We start from the raw sequence: 19,232 nt of genomic DNA, 5'->3' as shown, positions 1-19,232 counted from the left end.
AAAAACAGAAACAAAAACAAAAATCTCTTTCCAGGATGAAGTAATGAGCATTATTTCAAAATCCATATTGCTATAATCATTATCACCATCTTCTTTATGAGTAAATATTAGTAGTGGTAGTATATAGTCATAAGGAGACAGTAGGTTCTTGCATATCTAAACTGCTATTGTCTGGATCGGTGGGTGATAATCTGTTATCATAATGAAAGACAATCAACTGATTTTTCTCTTTCTCACATCTCCCCCACCCACCACACACACACACACCTACCAACACATACAGTGCAAGAAATGTGGTTTATCTAAAATTCTTTACACAATTAAAAATTTTACTTTTTTAAAATCTACAACCATAATCAGTAAAGAGAAAATGTTTTTTAACAATTACTATTGACTAAGTACTGGTTCTAAGCAATTGCTAACTGTCACCAGATTATAATATTGTTAAAATTATGATGTCTCCCTTATACATGTAAAAGTATTTTGTCATAAAGGGATCATATAGGGATGATCCCTGATCATATAGAGATACAAAGTCAATATTCTTAATTTTTTTTTTTTAAGCAGCTGGTAAGCATCATTACTCCCTTACTGTAAATTCCAAGAATTTACTCAGAAGCAGATCAGAAACAGGAAATAGCACGCAGTCATCCTGTCCTATGATCAACTGCATTTCTTAAAAGCAAGAGCTACTGCGTGAGAGTTGAGGCTATTATCGAAATGCATCATATCTATAAATCAGTGGTTCCAAACCAGGGGCAACTTTAGCCACCGTGAGACTTCCGGCAATGTCTTGGTGACCCCACTATTTGCAAGTGGGCTGTGTGACACAACCAAGTTACCAGAGTTCTCTGAGGTCCAGCTGTCTCAGCTGCAAAACCGAGTAATTTACCTAGTAGGGTTTTCTTTGTGAAGATTAAATAAAGTCACACATGTATACAGGACAGTAACTGGCATTCAAAAATGTAGTAAGGTCTTAATATTATCATGCAAAAATCACTCCAAAAGGAAATGGTATTCAAGCTGCCAGTTTTCAAGTAACAGTACTCTTAAATATGAAAGGTTTTCTTTATAGTAAAAACTACTCATGTTGGACGGACTGGGGTGGAATTCTAATTTAATTACTATCTTTTTGGCTTCAGTGTTCTCACTTAAAAGAGGGGCAAGAATAATACATTCAAAGGGTTTTGGAAAAGATCAGAGATAGTTTACGTACAACTCTTAGCAGTTACTGGCATTTTAGTGATCCCAGGTAGTAACTATTGAGTTACTAAAAGGATTAAGCTTTATATTAATAATATCACTGCTACTCTAAAATTCATTTCTTATATCGACATTAGTTAAGTAATGCTTTCCTCAGAGCCATTATATTACTAAAGTAAAGAAAGAGTATGTAGAATATGCTATGAAAACAAGGAAGTATTTAGATGTAACGGAAAATATACTGTTTAAAAAACAGTCCCCGTGCTCCAAATGTAGTGATTCAAAGGAGGCAGACACAGACTGCATGGGCAGGCGAGAGGGCCCTGGGTCAGAAAACGTTCTGTAAAGAAGGGAAGCCCAAGAAGAGCTCTGAAGGCTGCGAGGACCCTGACGGTCACTGTGCAGCGGGGTGGGAAGTGGAGGGCTGCACCACTGCAGACAGGGCAACCAGGCAGAAAGTCACGGGGAGGGGAGGGCTTGGGGGAGCGAGCCAGCTTTGGGCTGCACCTCAGGATGCTTACAGAGAACTGGCTGTCATTTCTTTAAGAGACTGTGATGATGGAAACAAAAGAATTCTTAAGCTAAATTTAAAAGAAGAATGAAGAATGTTCTAACAGAGTACTCAGAGTTCTAGCAACAAGGCTTTATAATCTCTTACCTTGGTTCCCAGATGACTTGTCAGCCTTCGAGGAGCAGAATGTGTGCTACTAGAGCTCAAAACACTGGCTGTTTCATGATCTATTCGTGTAGTTGAACCCTAGAAATTAAGCAAATTATAGACAGTATAATTTAGATTATAGATAAACATAGCTAGCTTCATGTTAAGATACTCCAAATGAACTGTCTTCAGGGTAAATAGCTAAATATACCATTAAAGGGTGAACATTTATAACTGCTCAAAATGAGTATTTTTATCTATAAACTTGAGTAGAATTTAGAGAAACACTGAAGGAAAAAAAAAAAAAAAACTGTTATAAAAGACAAAGTACAATCTAGAAGAAACCAAACACTGAAGACATTCTAAGAGTAATATTCTTTCCCAAATCAAAAGGCATGAAACCATATTCAGTTAAATATACACTGGCTGGAAGCAAGCCCCACTGAGTGATGAAATGCTTCCCAAGGCCCGCTTGACTTCACACTCCAGGATGTCTGGCCCTAGGTGAGTGATCACACCATCGTGGTTATCTGGGTCATGAAGGTCTTTTTTGTGCACTTCTTCTGTGTATTCTTGCCACCCCTTCTTAGTATCTTCTGCTTGTTACGTCCATACCATTTCTGTCCTTTCTTGGTGCAATGCTAGTCTGTAGGAACATAAGTGAATAAGACATCCCCACCCTCACTGCAATGTGGAGTCTAGACAGGTTGCTCAACATGTAAACATACAGTGCTTTGACGAACCCAGGTGTACAGACAGGAATGGCGGGCACTCAGTTCAGGATTATAGAGTAAAGGGCTGTCTGATTTTGAACGACAAAGAGGTGTCTCCTTAAAAAAGAGGAGGGTTAGCCACATGGCAGCTCAGATGAGGCAGAGGCCCTAAGCGCAGGTCACAAAGAATGTGTATGTGTGTGTGTGCGTGAGAGAGAGAGAGAGAGAGAGAGAGAGAGAGAGAGAGAGAGAGAGAGAGAGAGAGAGAGAGAGAGAACTGACTGACTGACTTGGAGATTAAGAGCTTCTTCTGATTGCAATAAGGAGGATGGAGTGGAGGGAACAAGACTCAAGATAAAGAGAGCAGGTGGGAGACTTTTAAGGAAATTTTGGCAAAGGGCTGCTTTTGATCTACAGGAGGAAATGAATGACTCCTTATGCTGAAGCAAGCATACTGTCTTTAAGGATATCTAACTACTTTGACTGTTTCTGGTAGTGAGGATGTAACACAACCCGTAAGGAGCCTTGTCTTCTAGAATTCACCACCTTATGAACTACTCCTGTGTTTAAGTGTGGGCCAGATTTTGTGAAAGGCTTTTAGCAAACAGACTGCTGTAGATATGATGAGAAGTCACTTTCAAGATAAGTTTACAAAGACTGTGGCTTCCATCCTGGACACCCTCTCTTGTTCTTCTCTGAGGGATGCCAGATACTACACTATGAACTGCTCTTTGTAGAGGCCTTGGTGGCAAGAAATGATACCACTGGCCGACAGCCTGGATACCTGAGGCCTGCTAACAGTCACATGGTGAGTTTAGAAGCAGATCCTCCCCTCATCAAATCTTGAAATGACTGTGGCCCCAGCCAACATGGCAACCGCAGCCTAGGAGAGACCCTGAACCAGAGGTACTCAGCTAAGCTGCACCAGGATTCCTGACCTACAGAGGCAATAAATGGTTGCTGATTTAAGCTGCTACATTTGTCAGGCAGCAATAGATAACTACCATATTGTTTGAAACAGAAGAGAAACAAGAGGTTACATTACAAAGCAAGGAAAAACCCATGTCTACCATGAAACATGTTCTGACATTCATTTCAGTGTAGACATCAAATCACCTTTAAGCTTCAGACTTAGTATCTTTCTATACAGATTCTTGATTTTGGGACACTCTCCACTCTGCTCTCCCAAACTCTCTAGCTAGAAACCTAGATGGATTTATTTATTTATTTATTTATTTTTAGATGGATTTATTATAAGGAGATTCCAAGAGAACATTCCCATACCCATACTACCTACAAGCCAGAACTTGAGTCTTGAGAATCTTTCCTGGGCCTTTTTATTATGATTAAGTCTGCACCAACATCCTTCAGAGGGACCAGAGAAGCAGTAACCTGTAAGAAATGGTTATTGTTGTTCAGTCGCTAAGCCATGTCTGACTCTCTGTGACCCCATGGACTGCAGCATGCCAAGCTGTCCTTCACTATCTCCTGGAGTTTACTCAAACTCATGTCCTTTGAGTTGGTGATACCATCCAACCATCTCATCCTCCTTCACCCCCTTCTCCTCTTGCCCTCAATCTTTCCCAGCATCAGGGTCTTTTTCAATAACTTGCCTCTTTGCATCAGGTGGCCAAAGTATTGGAGCTTCCGGATCAGTTCTTCCAATGAATATTCAGGGTTGATTTCATTTACTATTGACTGGTTTGATCTCCCTGTAGTCCACGGGACTCTCAAGAGTCCTCTCCAACACCACAGTTCAAAAGCATCAATTCTTCACTGCTCAGCCTTCTTTACAGTCCAACTCTCTCATCCATATATGACTACTGGAAAAACCATAGCTTTGACTATATGAACCTTTGTTGGCAAAGTGACGCCTCTGCTTTTTAATATGCTGTCTACGTTGGTCATAGCTTTTCTCCCAAGGAGCAAGTGTCTTTTAATTTCATGGCTGCAGTCACCATTCGCAGTGATTTTGGAGCCCAAGAAAATAACATCTGCCACTGTTCCCACTTTTCCCCATCTATTTGCCATGAAATGATAAGACAGGATGCCATGATCTTCATTTTTTGAATGTTGAATTTTAAGCCAGCTTTTTCACTCTCCTCTTTCACCCTTATCAAGCGATTCTTTAGTTCCTCTTCACTTTCTGCCATCAGAGTGGTATCATCTGCATATCTGAGGTTGCTGATATTCCTTCCAACAATCCTGATTCCAGCTTGTGAGTCTTCTAGCCTGGCATTTCGCATGATGTACTCTGCATATAAGTTAAATAAGCAGGGTGACAATATACAGCCTTGATGTACTCCTTTCCAGATTTTGAACCAGTCTGTTGTTTCATGTCTGGTTCTAACTGTTGCTTCTGACCTGCATCTCCTTTTCAACACACATTAGAATCAAGCACCTCTCTATGTTCTGGTCCTCCTTTATCCACCGTTCAATATCCACTGCCATCAGAGGCGCTCAAATGTGTGCCGAGGGGTCCAAGAAGGACTGTGCCTGGCAGTTCAATCAGTACAGCTGGGACACAGTCAATTTCAACCACACTCGCTGGGTACAAATCCCTCTTCTATTATCTGCTTGCTCACTTTAGGAAGGGACTCAAAAACAAAACAAAGTGACTCTAAAAAGTTCACCATGAAGGTAGCAACGGTCTCCAACTCTCTGTGAAACTGCGTGAGAGGGAGAAGCAGCAAAAGAAGCAAGCACCCTCCTCACCTTGCCTTTTTTCATACAGATGGTACATGGAAGTGGTCCAACAGCAGATGAGAAGTTTCTCTTTATTAAAGTACTACAGCTAATTCTACAACCCTTAGTGAATTAATAAAGCTAGACATTAAGTATAAATGCTGTTAATATCACAAAAATAGAGCCCACCAGGTGTTATGTGCTTCCTGGTGGAAGACCACTATGCTGCCTATGAAAGTCTCAGCCATAGAATGAGGGCCTGAGACCAAATCTGATCACATTTCTAGACCCAAATACCAATTTACAGGGAATACAGAAGACAGAGAGATAGGTCAAACTTCACCATGCAGATGTTCCTAGCAAAATTCAGACTATGGAAAACTTGAGAAGACAAATAACTTTGGTTATTCAATAAATATATAGCAAAAATCTAAGAGACAAAGAAGAAATCTATAGATTAAAAGAAACTTCAAAGACACATTAACCAATCTCTGTGCATGAACTTTATCCGGCCCTTGTGTCAAATAAATTTAAAAATTATGACATTTATGAAACAACTGCAAATTTGAATATTGACTAGTTATCTGATGCTACCGAGGAACTACTGCTAGTTTCTTTGGGAGTGTAATAATGGCACAATAGTTATGTATTCTAGGTGTCCTCTGTCTGCAGGATTGCTTTAGCAATTCTGGGCCTTTTGTGGTTCCATATAAATTTAGTATTATTTGTTCTAGTTCTGTGAAAAATGTCATAGGCATCTTGACAGGAAATTTCATTAAATCTGCAGAGTGCTTTGAGACTTCAGACAATACTACTAAGCTATAGGAATCAAAACAGCATGGTATTTGTACAAAAACATGACAGATAGACACACAGACCAAAAGAACAGAATAGACAGCCCAGAAGTAAACCCACATACCTACAGTCAATTAATCCTTGACAAAGGAGGTAAGAACACACAACGGAGAAAAGACGGTCTTTTCAGCCAGTGAAACTAGGAAAGCTGGACAGCTACATGTAAATCAGTGAAGTCAGCACACACCCTCACACCATAAACAAACAAGCCAAAAAAACCCTCAAATTGTTTTAAAGACATATATATAAGACATAATACCATAAAACTTCTGGAAGAAAACATAGGCAAAACAGTCTCATAGTCTCAAATTATAGCAATATTTTCTTAGATCAGTCTCCCAAGGGAAAACAAATAAAAGCAAAAATAAACAAATGGGACCTAGTCAAACTTAAAAGATTTTTTCCAGTAAAGAAAACTATCAACAAAACAGAAACATAGCCTACAGACTGGGAGAAAATATTTGCAAGTGATGTGATTGACAGTCAATATCCAAAATGTACAAACAGCTCATACAACTCAGTATCAAAAAAATAAAAATAAAAAATAAAAGCAACAAAATCAAAGGATGGATAGAAGACCTAAACAGACATTCCTTCAAAAAAGCCAACAAATCATGAAACACTCAACATCACTGATTACTGAGAAATTCAAATTAAAAATGGCCACCATCAAAGCAAAAAGTCTGGAGAGAATGTGGAGAAAAGGAAATCCTCCTACACTGTTAGTGGGAATATAAATTGGTACAGCCACAATGAAAAATGGTTTGGAGGTTTCTTAAAAAACTAAAAATAGAGTTACCACATGATCCAGCAATCTCACTCCTGGGCATAAATCCAAAAAAGATGAAAACTCTAATCTGAAAAGATAAATGCACCCAAATGTTCACAGCAACACTATTTATAATAACCAAGACATGGAAAGAACCCAAGTACCCATCAACAGATGATGGTTTTAAGAAGATACAATGGTTTAAGAAGTCACAAAAAAGAATGAAATACTGCCACTTGCAGCACCATGGATGGAGCTAGAGAATGCCATACTAAGTGAGGGGAGTCAGACAAAGACAGACATTATATGAGATCACTTATACATAGAGTCTAAAAAATAATACAAATATATCTACATACAAAACAGAAATAGACTCACAGACACAGAAAACAAACTAACGGTTACCACAGACGACAGAGAAGGACAAATTAAAGGTATGGGATCAGCAGATACAAATAATCCAAAAAATATGTATATGTTACTGAATCACTTTGCTGTAGAGCTAAAACTAACACAATAATGTAAATCAATTGTATTTTCAATTTAAAAGAAAGTATTCTTAGACACAGAAAACAAACTTATGGTTATCAAAGGGGAAATGGGAGGAGGGATAAATTAGGAGTATGGGATTAACAGATATATACACTTTGATATATATAAAATAAACAAGGATTTACTTTATAGTATGTGCATGTGTGCATGCTAAGTCGCCTCAGTCAGGTCCAACCCTTTGTGACCCTACGGACCATAGCCTGCCAGGCTCCTCTGTCCGTGGGATTCTCTAGGCAACAACACTGAAGTGGGTTACCATGCCCTCCTCCAGGAGATCTACCCAACCCAGGGATCAAACCCGCATCTCTTTTGTCTCCTGCACTGGCAGGCAAGTTCTTTACCACTAGCACCACCTGGGAAGCCCTAGGGAATTATATTCAATATCTTGTAATAACCTAAAATGGAAAAGAATTGGAAAAATACAATATAACTGAATCACTCTGCTGTATACCTGAAACTAACAATATTAGGAATCAACTACATTTCAATTAAAAAAATGTTATATTCTGGAAATACACAGTGAAGTATTTAATATGTAAGCAAAAAATGATGATGTCTGGGATCTTTTTCAAAAATAAAATCAGAGGACAAAGTATATAGGGTACCTGCAGATTACTACTCTGTTTGCCTCTGTATATATTTGAAATTTTCCATAATAACAAGTTTAAAAACATATTTTTGGCAGTGGAAAAGGTTCTCCTACCATTTCATCTCTTTCCCAGTCTTGTTTGAACTTCATCACTACTTACTGGTTGTCTCACTAGAGATCTGGTTCTAAACATTAAATGGAAAAGCTGAGATCGATTCATAAATGAATTACACACAAAGTTACATACTAAGCAAGTAGGGATCTAGCCCATATAATTTATTTCTAGCTTTCTCTTTTCATTTAACGTTCAAAGGAGATTAATCATAGATCAAAAATCCCTCTTTCTAGAAGGGATGTTAGTTATCCCTTCCAACCTACATATATTCCTTGCTATTATCTACTATTCATCAGGGACTGTGGGGATATAAAAATGAATAAAACTGGAAAGAATCTTTGTCTTTCTGGAGCTTACAATTTAGTAGGGAGAACAGAAATAACCACATAAATAAATATAAAACTGCAAATGTGGTCTTCAAAGTGAGAAGAACAAGCGAGGACAGCCTGTAATGGGATGTGAACAGTTCAAGCCTCTTGAGAGAAATCACGCTCAAAGTTTGGACACACACAAACTGCTGTTAACCGAGTGAAGTGGGATGAGAAGGCACAAGAGGGAGCGGGTGCAGACGGTGTGCATGCCGCAGCAGAGGAAGCTGTCAAGGGGAAGTCCTGAAGGGCCAGCGCGGCAGAAGTGCTGAGAGCAAAGGGTGACAGACAGCTGGCAAGTTCAGGCAGGAGCCAGATTATACAGGTCGTAGTAAGGCTTGTCTTTTTCTGAGAACCAATGGACGCCAACAAAGGATTTTACCAAGAGGGTGATTTACTCGTGAAAGATCATTCTGGCAGAGTGGTTGTGGGCAGGAAACCAGGTGAGGTACAATGAACTCCCTTCCTCACAGTGGTAGAGATAAGGGCACTAGGGTAGGAGCTTGATGGATCATATTACTGTGATCCTGAGAAAGTCAAAGAAATTATTTTCAGTTTTGTTAGTGTCAACTGTTTTGTCTCAGGAGCAAATAACAACAGAACCAACCCCAAGAGTCTGACAGGTAAAGGGATTTTGGCATAACTGGATCACAGTCTCACAGACACACCACTTATCTACATTAAGATCTGGAAGTCGCTGTAGCATCATCAATGTGATCTTGGTTTTTGTCTCGTAAGTTTGTTATGATTTTATGGCTCACTAAAGTCTTACATTTCTAGATGAAACCTATGGTTCTTTTATGGTTTCCTACTCACTTCATGATTATAAAAATTCTATCCTCATTTTCTTACCTTTTAATCTTTCTATTAGTTTTCATTTGGGGGACTTCCCTGGTGATTCAGTGATTAAGAATCTGCCTTCTAATGCAGGGGATACGAGTTTGACCCCCTGGTCTGGGAACTAAGAGTCCACATGCTGCAAGGCAACTAAGCCCGAGGGCCACGACTTCTGGGCCTGCACGGCGCAACAGAAGATCCCGCATGCCGCAGGGAAGATCTCACATGTCACGACCAAGACACAACATAGGCAAATAAGTAAACTGTTTCTTAAAGTTTTCATTTTTGACATTAAATCTAATATATTCAGAGTTAAATTCTGATATAAGAAATGAGATAGGAATTCAATTAAAAAAAATAAATATTGAGCTTATTGGCTAGGTGAGGCTTTAAAGGATATAATAATTGAAATATGACCCCAAAGTGGGTCTTAATCCTAAAGCAAAAAAAGAAAGGTTTTTGTCAAGAAGACAGAACTTCCTTCTACATATGTGTAGGAACACATGATATTCCCAGAGAACTCCCTAAGTAGTAGACAAAGAACCAGAATGTACTATTGGAAAATAATTTCTTTTGCCCTAATTTACCATCTGTAGAGTATTACCCAGTACAATGTGGACCAGTAATATTAAAATGAAGTATATTTTTGTTTAAATGTGGTAAATTTAAATATTTAAATTAAGTATGCGACATTTTAAGCTTTAAATTTTAATGAACTAATAGAACCATGTTCTTTCTAAATAAATAGTATCATTAAAAGTAATCTATAGACACTAAAGGAATATTTTATATCAACAGTAAGAAAATTTCCTTAAAATCAACTTAGTTGAAACTGTATTTTAAAAAATCATTCATTTAAAACATAAAATATTGCTTGAAAAAATGTGGAGAATACAGAACACTCCAAAGAAAAATACTCATTAGGATACATTCCAATCAAACTCTAATAGAAAACTGATGGCAGCACAACAAGATAATGTTCTACATTTAAAAAAATTGTTTTCCATAATTTTGCTAAAGATGATAATAGTAAATATGACTAGGGTATTTATTTACTTTTATTTTAATGGGCATTAGAATTGTTTATTTAAATGCTAGGTTTCTATAATCTTGGAATACAACTGAAGATGAAAATACTAACTCTTTATGATTTTTTTTAAAAAAACATAAAAATATCTTAGAATGCCACAGAGAAAGAGCAAATCTATTCAATGCAAGCAGTAATAACTAGGTCAAATCACATATGACCAAAATGCAGCTTAGTATTTATTTTTCAAAGAAACTCTACTCACATTAATCATTTTAGGCTAAAACAGAGACACATACTGTAGAGCTATAAAATATACTTGGAAATTTGAAAGCTTCATAGTTAAATATAATAAAGAAAAATGACATAGCATTTTAGTACTGAATTCTTTTGGAGATATCCATTTAGGACTAAGGAAACAGTTAAGATTTATACGTCGTGTGAGAATCATCTCACTCAGTATTTCTTTTAAAATATTTAAATAGTTAACTAGAGAAAAAATTAATAAAATAATCTATTTACCTGACCGCTACCCGAAGTTGCCATGTTGATTTCTGCCACTCCTTGACCTTCATTCTGCCGTTCAGCTTCATGTGAGCCAGCTTCATGCTTGCTCTGAGATGACCTCTGTTAATATGGAGTTAACATCAGTACATGCAAAAACGGTGCATGCTCTCTCAGCCCACAGCTTTCCTTCTTTCTTGCTCTAAAGCTCTGAAGGCCTCAACGACACAGGCTCACAAAAGCACGGAGCTGCACTCCATGGCCTCCAGCAGGCTGTCAGCTGCCTGTCTCAGTCACAGCAAAGTGAAGTGCGTCCCTCGAGCACTAGGGCCGCACAAGACAAAGGGTTTTCTGAGACCCACAGAAACACCATCCTCCACCAGCTGTGCTCACACCACTATCGGGGACACAACCCAACTGGAGCAAGTAACTGTCTTTTCCGCAAGGTCACATGGTTCTGGTATTTAACAGAGCTGCAAATACAGCAGTTACTACCTAAGCTTATAAATACCTTCTATGTAAATATATTTATACACACATATATTTTTATACACATCTGCTAATAAAAGTCATATGAAACCAACAGATAAGCTCTTAGATTCTAATATGAATAGAACCAAAGCCTTTTCTAATGTAACCACCATCTGTTAGGGAAAGCGAAAGGGCAAGATTATATCCAGTAAAAGCAGTAATTTCAAGACAGATTATATCTAGTACAAAGCAGTCACTTTGAAAAATATCACCACAGAATCAACAACGAAAATAATCTATCAAGTATCTTTTATAGAAACAATTACCAGTGTGCCTCCTCTAGGAAAATTATAGGCAAAATTAAAAATTACACATTAAAAAGTGTGACATAATAATGGAAAACTATGTTACAAAATGGCTTCCACTGGAATTTATTTAAACATAAAGCTTTCCTAGACCATTTAAAATGTGACTTAATAATTTACATATACTATTTCCATCAATAAACAAGTGTAAGTTATACATAGGCAAAAGAGAGGTAGTCCCAATAATTCAGAAACAAGAAAAAACAGTACCTTGGGAAAGTGACACCATAAAATTCAACAAAATCATCTAAAGCAGAGAATACAAAGTCAGTGAAGAGAAAAAATGAATCAACAAGCACTAAATCTACAAAGATTTGACACTGACGTCACTGAAGATGTCAATATAAAAGTAATTATTGAGTATGTGCTATGTCAGTTACTTGCAATAGGGCTGGAGAACACAGCACTGACAAACCAGACATTGTTCAACGCACTCTTCCAGATTTAGTCTAGTCAGGGGTGCTATCAAACAATGAAAGAAACGACAGTAAAGTTAACACTTGGACAAGCACTGAAAAAAGAGCAGGAGGTGCCTGTAAGGATACATAACAGAGGGACATCAGACATTGTGGGAGTCCGGGGAAGTGCTCTCTTAGGAAGTGCTGTTTGGACTGAGATCTAAAATATAAACAGGAGTTCTAGGAAACGGGATGCAGCAGAGGATGAAGGAAACAGAGACCACATGCAAAGATTCAGGGAAATAGAGACCATATGCAAAGGAGCTGTGATGGGAGGAACGTGGTTTGCTCTAGGATATCAAAGAATTACAGTGTGAAGAGTAGAAGAGAGAGATGGTTAAAAAAAGGAACTTAATGATTTTGTTGAATTTTAGTGTGATTCTCAGGTGGCACTCATGCCCCCACATGACCAATACTCTAAAGGAAAAAGTTGCATGTATTCTGATCGTTTAAATTCAAATTTTGAATGGTCTAAGTAGATGGGAAACACAAGAGATCAACTTGCAGACTAAATATTAAAGTAAGTGGGAGATGACAGTCCTTTACACCCAGGGAAGCACTGATGCAGATAAAAGCCGTGGAGACAGAGGTCAATCTGAAGGACTGCACGACAGACTGGATACAGTGAGCGGAAGAAGAGATCTGGGGTCACAAACTACTCTTCTGTTTCTTAGCTCACACAGCTGGATAATGGTGGTACCTACCATTCATGGAGACAGATAATACTAAAGGAGAATGAGGATTTGGAGGATGTGGGGGTCACAAGGAAGACTTAGGAGGAGACCATCATTAATTATGCTTTGGGTACGTTGGATTTAAAATGCCTTTAAGCAATTCACCCACTTTAAGTGTACAACTCAATGGCTTTGAATAAACTTACCAAGAATCACCATATTTCAGTTTTAGACAATTTTCATCATTCTAAAATGATCCTTCATGCTCATTTATAGGTAATCCCCATTCCCACTCACAGCTCCAAGTAACTATGACTCTGCCCTGTAAACTTGTCTTTTCTGTACGTTTATTGTAAATGGAATATACGGACTTACATGTCTAGCTACTTTTACTCAGTATAATGTTTTTGAGGTTCACCTCATTATAGTGTGTGTCAACAATTTGTTCCTTTTAATTGCCGAGTAGTATTACATTGTAACAGTATACATTTTATTTATTGATTTACCAGTTGATACACTTTTGCATTTTTCTACTTTTGGGCTACTGTGAATAATACTTCCATGAATATTCAAATTAAACTCTCTGTGTGGACATATGTGCTCATTTCTCTTAGATAGCTAGAAGTGGAATTGCTGGGTCATATGGTAACTGTACCTTTAATACTTTAGATAACTGCCAAACTTTTCCAAGTGGCTGAACCATTTTACATTCCCATCAGCAACATATGACAGCTTCTATTTATCCACATCCTTGCCAATGCTTATTGTTTTCCTCATGATTACAGCCATCCTAGTGAGTATAGTGATATAGCATTGTGGTTTTAACTTGACTTCCTTAACATCCAATGATGTTGAGCCTATTTTCATGTGCTTATTAGCCATTCCTGTGTATTTTTCTGGTGAAATGTGTATTCAAATCTTTAGCCCATTTGTAAGTTGGGTTGTCTCTTTATTAATGAGTTATAAGAGTACTCTGCTTGGGATTTTAAAAACTATTTCTCATTGGCTATTTTCTAGAGATTATTAAATCATGCCACAATTTTCCTTATAGCTCCCATCTTTTGGGGCTCCTCCCCCCCAAATGTATACATTTGTCAGTAAATAACCTATAGAATACAAAAGAAAGTGGTAGGACTGGTTGCCTCATGTACCCTTCTTGGAACTTCTGAGATTTAAATCAAGTGCAATAGTTATATCATCTGAGTTATATTCTGCAGGTAGGGCAAAGATAGTGTTATAAGATGCTTCATGGTGGAGAAATTATTTGGCAGACATCTTTTCTTCTCAATACTGTATGTGAACTAACTTATGAGCATCTGATCCCCAGTTTTCTCCATTTTCTAGCTTCTCCTTCTGATAGTAATAAAGAAACAGCAAACAGCAAAATTAAAAACTTTTCTTTCTTTCTTAAATAAGACATGACACCTTCTTTTAGTTTATATTCACTGAATAAATGTTAACAACTTAAGGCTATGAAAAATATGGCCATTTTTATAACAAAAAGAAACAAGAACAGACTAGGTTACGGTGGTAGACAGTTGGTCCCAAATCCAATGATATAAATGAAATCTTGAACAGATAAAAAAACACAAACAAGCCCCCAACCTGCAATAAACTTATAATTGTGCTGACAATGAGAACTATTATTAACAAATGACAATTTTTCTTAGGAATTTCTAGAGGCCAGAATGTTGGTACAGTTTGGAAATGTACTGACAGTGGGTATATTATACCAGGCAAATGAAGACCAAAAGAAGCCCCATGCAGTAATACTAACAGCAAAGAAGGCTATTTAACACACATAAAAGAGTCAATCAAGTAGAAAAAATAAATGTAAATATTGATTTAGAAAAAAAAAAAAAAAACCCCTGTTGATGCAGCCAAACAGTAAAAATCATAATACAAGAAAGATGGTGAATAAAAGCTAACTATAACTAAAGAAGCTAGAAAAACAACAGCAAACACTCAAAGCAGAAAAAATATATACAAAAAGAAAATATAAATGCAGTGCTGCTCAATAAAAAACAAAACTTGCCTCTCTAAAAACAGTTTTAAAAATAGAGTACAGTAATTTTGATCAAGGGGAAAAAAAAAAAAACACCACAGATAAACTACCCTGGAAACCCAAAGGGGCCATAATAACCAGAATGCCACATACAGCAATGCCAATGACATTGAAAAAGGAGTAAAGAGATAGTTTTGTTTTATTTTGGAAGGAAAAAAACAGTACTGAAGAGTTAATATTGCAAAAAGAACACAGTCTGTATATTACAAATATTTGGTTCATACTGACTTAAAACATCCAAGTTAAACTACTTTTAGCAATATGACTATTACACTGAACTTGACTACTTAGCAAGTACATGTTTCTACATGTTTCAAATTCAAATGTACTGAAGCCAAAGCTTCTAAGATATTTAAAAAGCAAGGCATGCATGACCAGAGTCTTAAAAGACACTGTTTTCAAAATTATGCTTTTTGACATTAGAATTAGCTGTCTTCTCTGCGTGTAAACGGGCCTGCACTAAGTTCTGCCTCCTAACAGAACTGTTCATTATCCGGTCAGATTCCCAGGGCTGGCCTAAGTGCTGTTGCTAAGGTTTAGCTGCCAGTCATGTCCGGCTCTTTGCAACCCCATGGACGGTAGGCCACCAGGTGTCTCTTTCTACTGGATTTCCTAGGGAAGGGTACTGGAGTGGGTTGCCATTTCCTTCTCCAGGGAATCTTCCCAACCCAGGGATAGGACCTGCGTCTCCTGGGCTGGCAGGCGGATTCTTTACCATCAAGCTACCTGGGAAGCATGCTGGTGATGAAAGGACACGTCAGATTTGTTTCCCATACAAAAGTTTTCTCTCACTGTAAAAGCTGTACAGTTACTGTTAAAACATTACAAAACTGGCCAAACTAAAAAAACAAGGAGGTATTAACAATGGTTACCTGCCTTTTCATATTATTTCTGATAGACTGTTTGTTTGTGCATATTAAAAAATGGGATCAAAGTGTACATACTATTTTGTATCTCATAAACATTTAAAAATATCAACAAACACTTCATCATGTTTTTAGTAATTATAGTTAGAATAAAGCACTAGGTTGATATTTCATTCTTTGCATTCTCTTCTTTTTTCCTGTATGATCTGGAATGTGAGTCTCAATCTGGCTGCACATTAGAAACTGCATTGATGTATCCCCAAATACTGAGCCAATTTTTCCTAGCAACAATTCTGTATTGTTGTTCAATGTGGACTTTTATTCAACACTTTTTGCTCTTATTGCAGAGAGACAAGTCATCCTGTAGCTGACTTAAGAAGAAATACTTTATTTTCTCTGAGCCTCCCACATGCTATTTTTCCTTATTCAGCAATAGTTCATTTAAGTTCCATGTAGGTTTTCTTTTTATTTACCCATAAACAAAGTGACAAGTGCCCAAATTCAGTGGCTATAAACGGATAGCTGAAGGGATGGTTTTTATACCCCATCCTTCTGTGTAGTGCTCAAAACCAAATTTCAGCTGAAGAGCTGACAAATATGGTTTTAACCCCCTTTTTAATCCTCATATCCAGAAGTACCTAGTGTAACCAATTCTGGAAACTTTCAGGACTCCACAGTGTAAAATGAGTTGCTTTGTGACCTCCTACTGCTCACTCTGGGGTCAGCTCTCTACCATAATCTAGAAAAATGATTTGTTTATCTGCTTTGCAGTTCTCCAAATTTTATTAGTTGTCACCTTCCCTGGTATTTGTGCTTTTTCATTTTACCCTTTTACTGTCATTTTAATGAAGTTTGTAAAGTAAGCATAGATAAATGTATATGATCAATTTTTACTATGGATTACATAAGGAGATAGCTTATTTACAAACTGTTAGTAGCCAAATTATATGTAAACAGATAACTGAAGTAAGGTATCTATTTATGGCTCTATAAGCTTTAATTGCATAAAAGTTATGAAGAAATCATACTAGTATAGGTTTTTTAAATCTATACTTAATTTAATGAAAAAGCTTATCAAGTGTCTCAATTCTCTAGAGCATCTATTTCAATGACACCATGCTAATTATACATATTTTCTTTCCTTAGAACAACCATCTATCATTATATCTGCAAACAAAAGAGACAATTCACTAACCTCTGCTTCTGTTGCTTGGGACTGTAAAAGCTGTCGTATACGAAGTATGTCCTTTTCTATTTGTTGAATTCTGGTTATTCTTCGCTAAAATAAAATAAGTAACCAAATTAGATATATTTTTATTTAAAAACATTAGTTTTTAATATTAATTTAACATTAACCATTCTATGGTTACCATTTAAAAGTAGGATTATATCAAATCATTCTTTTTTTCTATGCCAAGTCATTCTTATGTGAGAATTAGATACATATACATATTCATATACTGAGGACATCAGTGCATCAGTTCAACCTTTTAACATATCTAACTTTATAAAACAGATCCATAAATTTAGGAAAACTGTACAAATGCAAGTTATGTATCTACTTGGACCATAAAGAAAGGTGAGAGCCAAAGAACTGATGCTTCTGAACTGTGGTGTTGGAGAAGACTCTTGAGAGTCCCTTGGACTGCAAGGAGATCCAACCAGTCCATCCTGAAGGAGATCAGTCCTGGATATTCACTGGAAGGACTGATGCTGAAACTGAAGCTCCAATACTTTGGCCACCTGATGCGAAGAGCCAACTCACTGGAAAAGACCCTGATGCTGGGAAAGATTGACGGCAGAAGGAGAAGGGGACGACAGAGGATGAGATGGTTAGATGGCATCATGGATTTCAATGGACATGAGTCTGAGCAAGCTCAGGGAGACAGTGAAGGACAGGAAAGCCTGGCGTGCTGCAGTTCACAGAGTAGCAAAGACCTGGACATGACTGAGCAACTGAACAACAAACGATACGTAACAGTGTGAAATTGGTATATAAAAGCTGTTCTCAAAAACTTTCAAAAAGAAAATTACATCTGAATTTAAACTTTTATATTAATTCAGATGTCAGTACAGTATAATGGGTTTATATAAAGTATGGCATCCTGTAAAGAGAAAGAGCATCTGATTTTTTTTAAGAAGCACCAGTATGTAAACAATAAGAATAATCTTCCCTAAAGTTATTCCTATTACAGGTCAGCAGTACCTTTCAGAGTTAGCTTTCCCAAATACTTCAGCTAAACATTACTCCCAACACTAAAGATCACAATGATGGTAGGAGTTATTGCTTCCCCCACATACTGAGATCTTCAAGTGAACACAAAGCAGTAACTACAGATCAAACAATGTGGAAGTGAAAAATGTGGGAAATGTTTTCAAGTATATATGTTTTAAAAAGAAGTACTGCCAATATTATATCACCATCTGCCAGAATTCCATAATTGACATTATAACATTGGTATAAAAAACTGTATTGTAAGAGTAATTGTTTCAATGAGGAAAAAGTGTCAGAAAATAGATGGAGTGATTTGCAAACTTTTTATGATTATGTACCCATCAATGAAAGATTTTTGAGCATGTATACTTCAATAGATAATTAAAGTATTATAACAAATAGCTTTAAGTATATACAGCTAAAAAACTTACATACAAAACTTACCCTTCGATCATACATAGTTTTGTTTAAATACAATGTCTTTATGATTTTATTGCCATAGTAGGAATCATTATTGTTACTGTTTTTTGGAAAAGCTCAAAACAGTTGTGCTAACCAAAAAAGAAAACATCCTCCCTCAGTCCCTCCGTTGTAACACTACAACTATGCTAATTCTCTATCACGATTCTAAAAATAGTGAACTTAAGGTAAATAATCGCACTCATCTCACATGCTAGTAAAGTAATGCTCAAAATTCTCCAAGCCAGGCTTCAGCAATACGTAAACTGTGAACTTCCAGATGTTCAAGCTGGTTTTAGAAAAGGCAGAAGAAGAGATCAAATTGCCAACATCCGCTGGAACATTGAAAAAGTAAGAAAGTTCCAGGAAAACATCTATTTCTGCTTTATTGACTATGCCAAAGCCTTTGTGTGGATCACCACAAACTGTGGAAAATTCTGAAAGAGATGGGAATACCAGACCACCTGATCCACCTCTTGAGAAACCTATATGCAGGTCAGGAAGCAACAGTTAGAACTGGACATGGAACAACAGACTGGTTCCAAATAGGAAAAGGAGTACATCAAGGCTGTATATTGTCACCCTGCTTATTTAACTTGTATGCAGAGTACATCATGAGAAACGCTGGGCTGGATGAAGCACAAGCTGGAATCAAGATTGCTGGGAGAAATATCAATAACCTCAGATATGCAGATGACACCACCCTTATGGCAGAAAGTGAATAACTAAAGAGCCTCTTGATGAAAGTGAAAGACGGGAGTGAAAAAGTTGGCTTAAAGCTCAA

At 37.1% G+C, this 19,232-nt stretch overlaps 1 protein-coding gene across 14 annotated transcripts in view; it reads right to left on the bottom strand.

The window, feature by feature from the left end:
• APC (APC regulator of WNT signaling pathway) overlaps positions 1 to 19,232 on the bottom strand; it is a 123,253-nt gene that overhangs the window by 24,225 nt on the left and 79,796 nt on the right. For all 14 annotated transcript variants that reach the window (XM_061158198.1, XM_061158204.1, XM_061158208.1 and 11 more), the window contains 3 exons: positions 16,970 to 17,053; positions 10,894 to 10,998; positions 1,862 to 1,960 (listed from right to left, as the gene is read on the bottom strand). In XM_061158198.1, coding sequence (XP_061014181.1) covers positions 1,862 to 1,960; positions 10,894 to 10,998; positions 16,970 to 17,053 — 288 coding nt within the window. The remainder of the gene's footprint in view (positions 1 to 1,861; positions 1,961 to 10,893; positions 10,999 to 16,969; positions 17,054 to 19,232) is intronic.

Source organism: Dama dama, chromosome 12 (genome assembly GCF_033118175.1).
Source record: "Dama dama isolate Ldn47 chromosome 12, ASM3311817v1, whole genome shotgun sequence".
Taxonomy (NCBI): domain Eukaryota; kingdom Metazoa; phylum Chordata; class Mammalia; order Artiodactyla; family Cervidae; genus Dama; species Dama dama.
The sequence above is the reverse complement of the archived record's forward strand: the minus strand, read 5'-3'. Positions and strand labels throughout refer to the sequence as shown.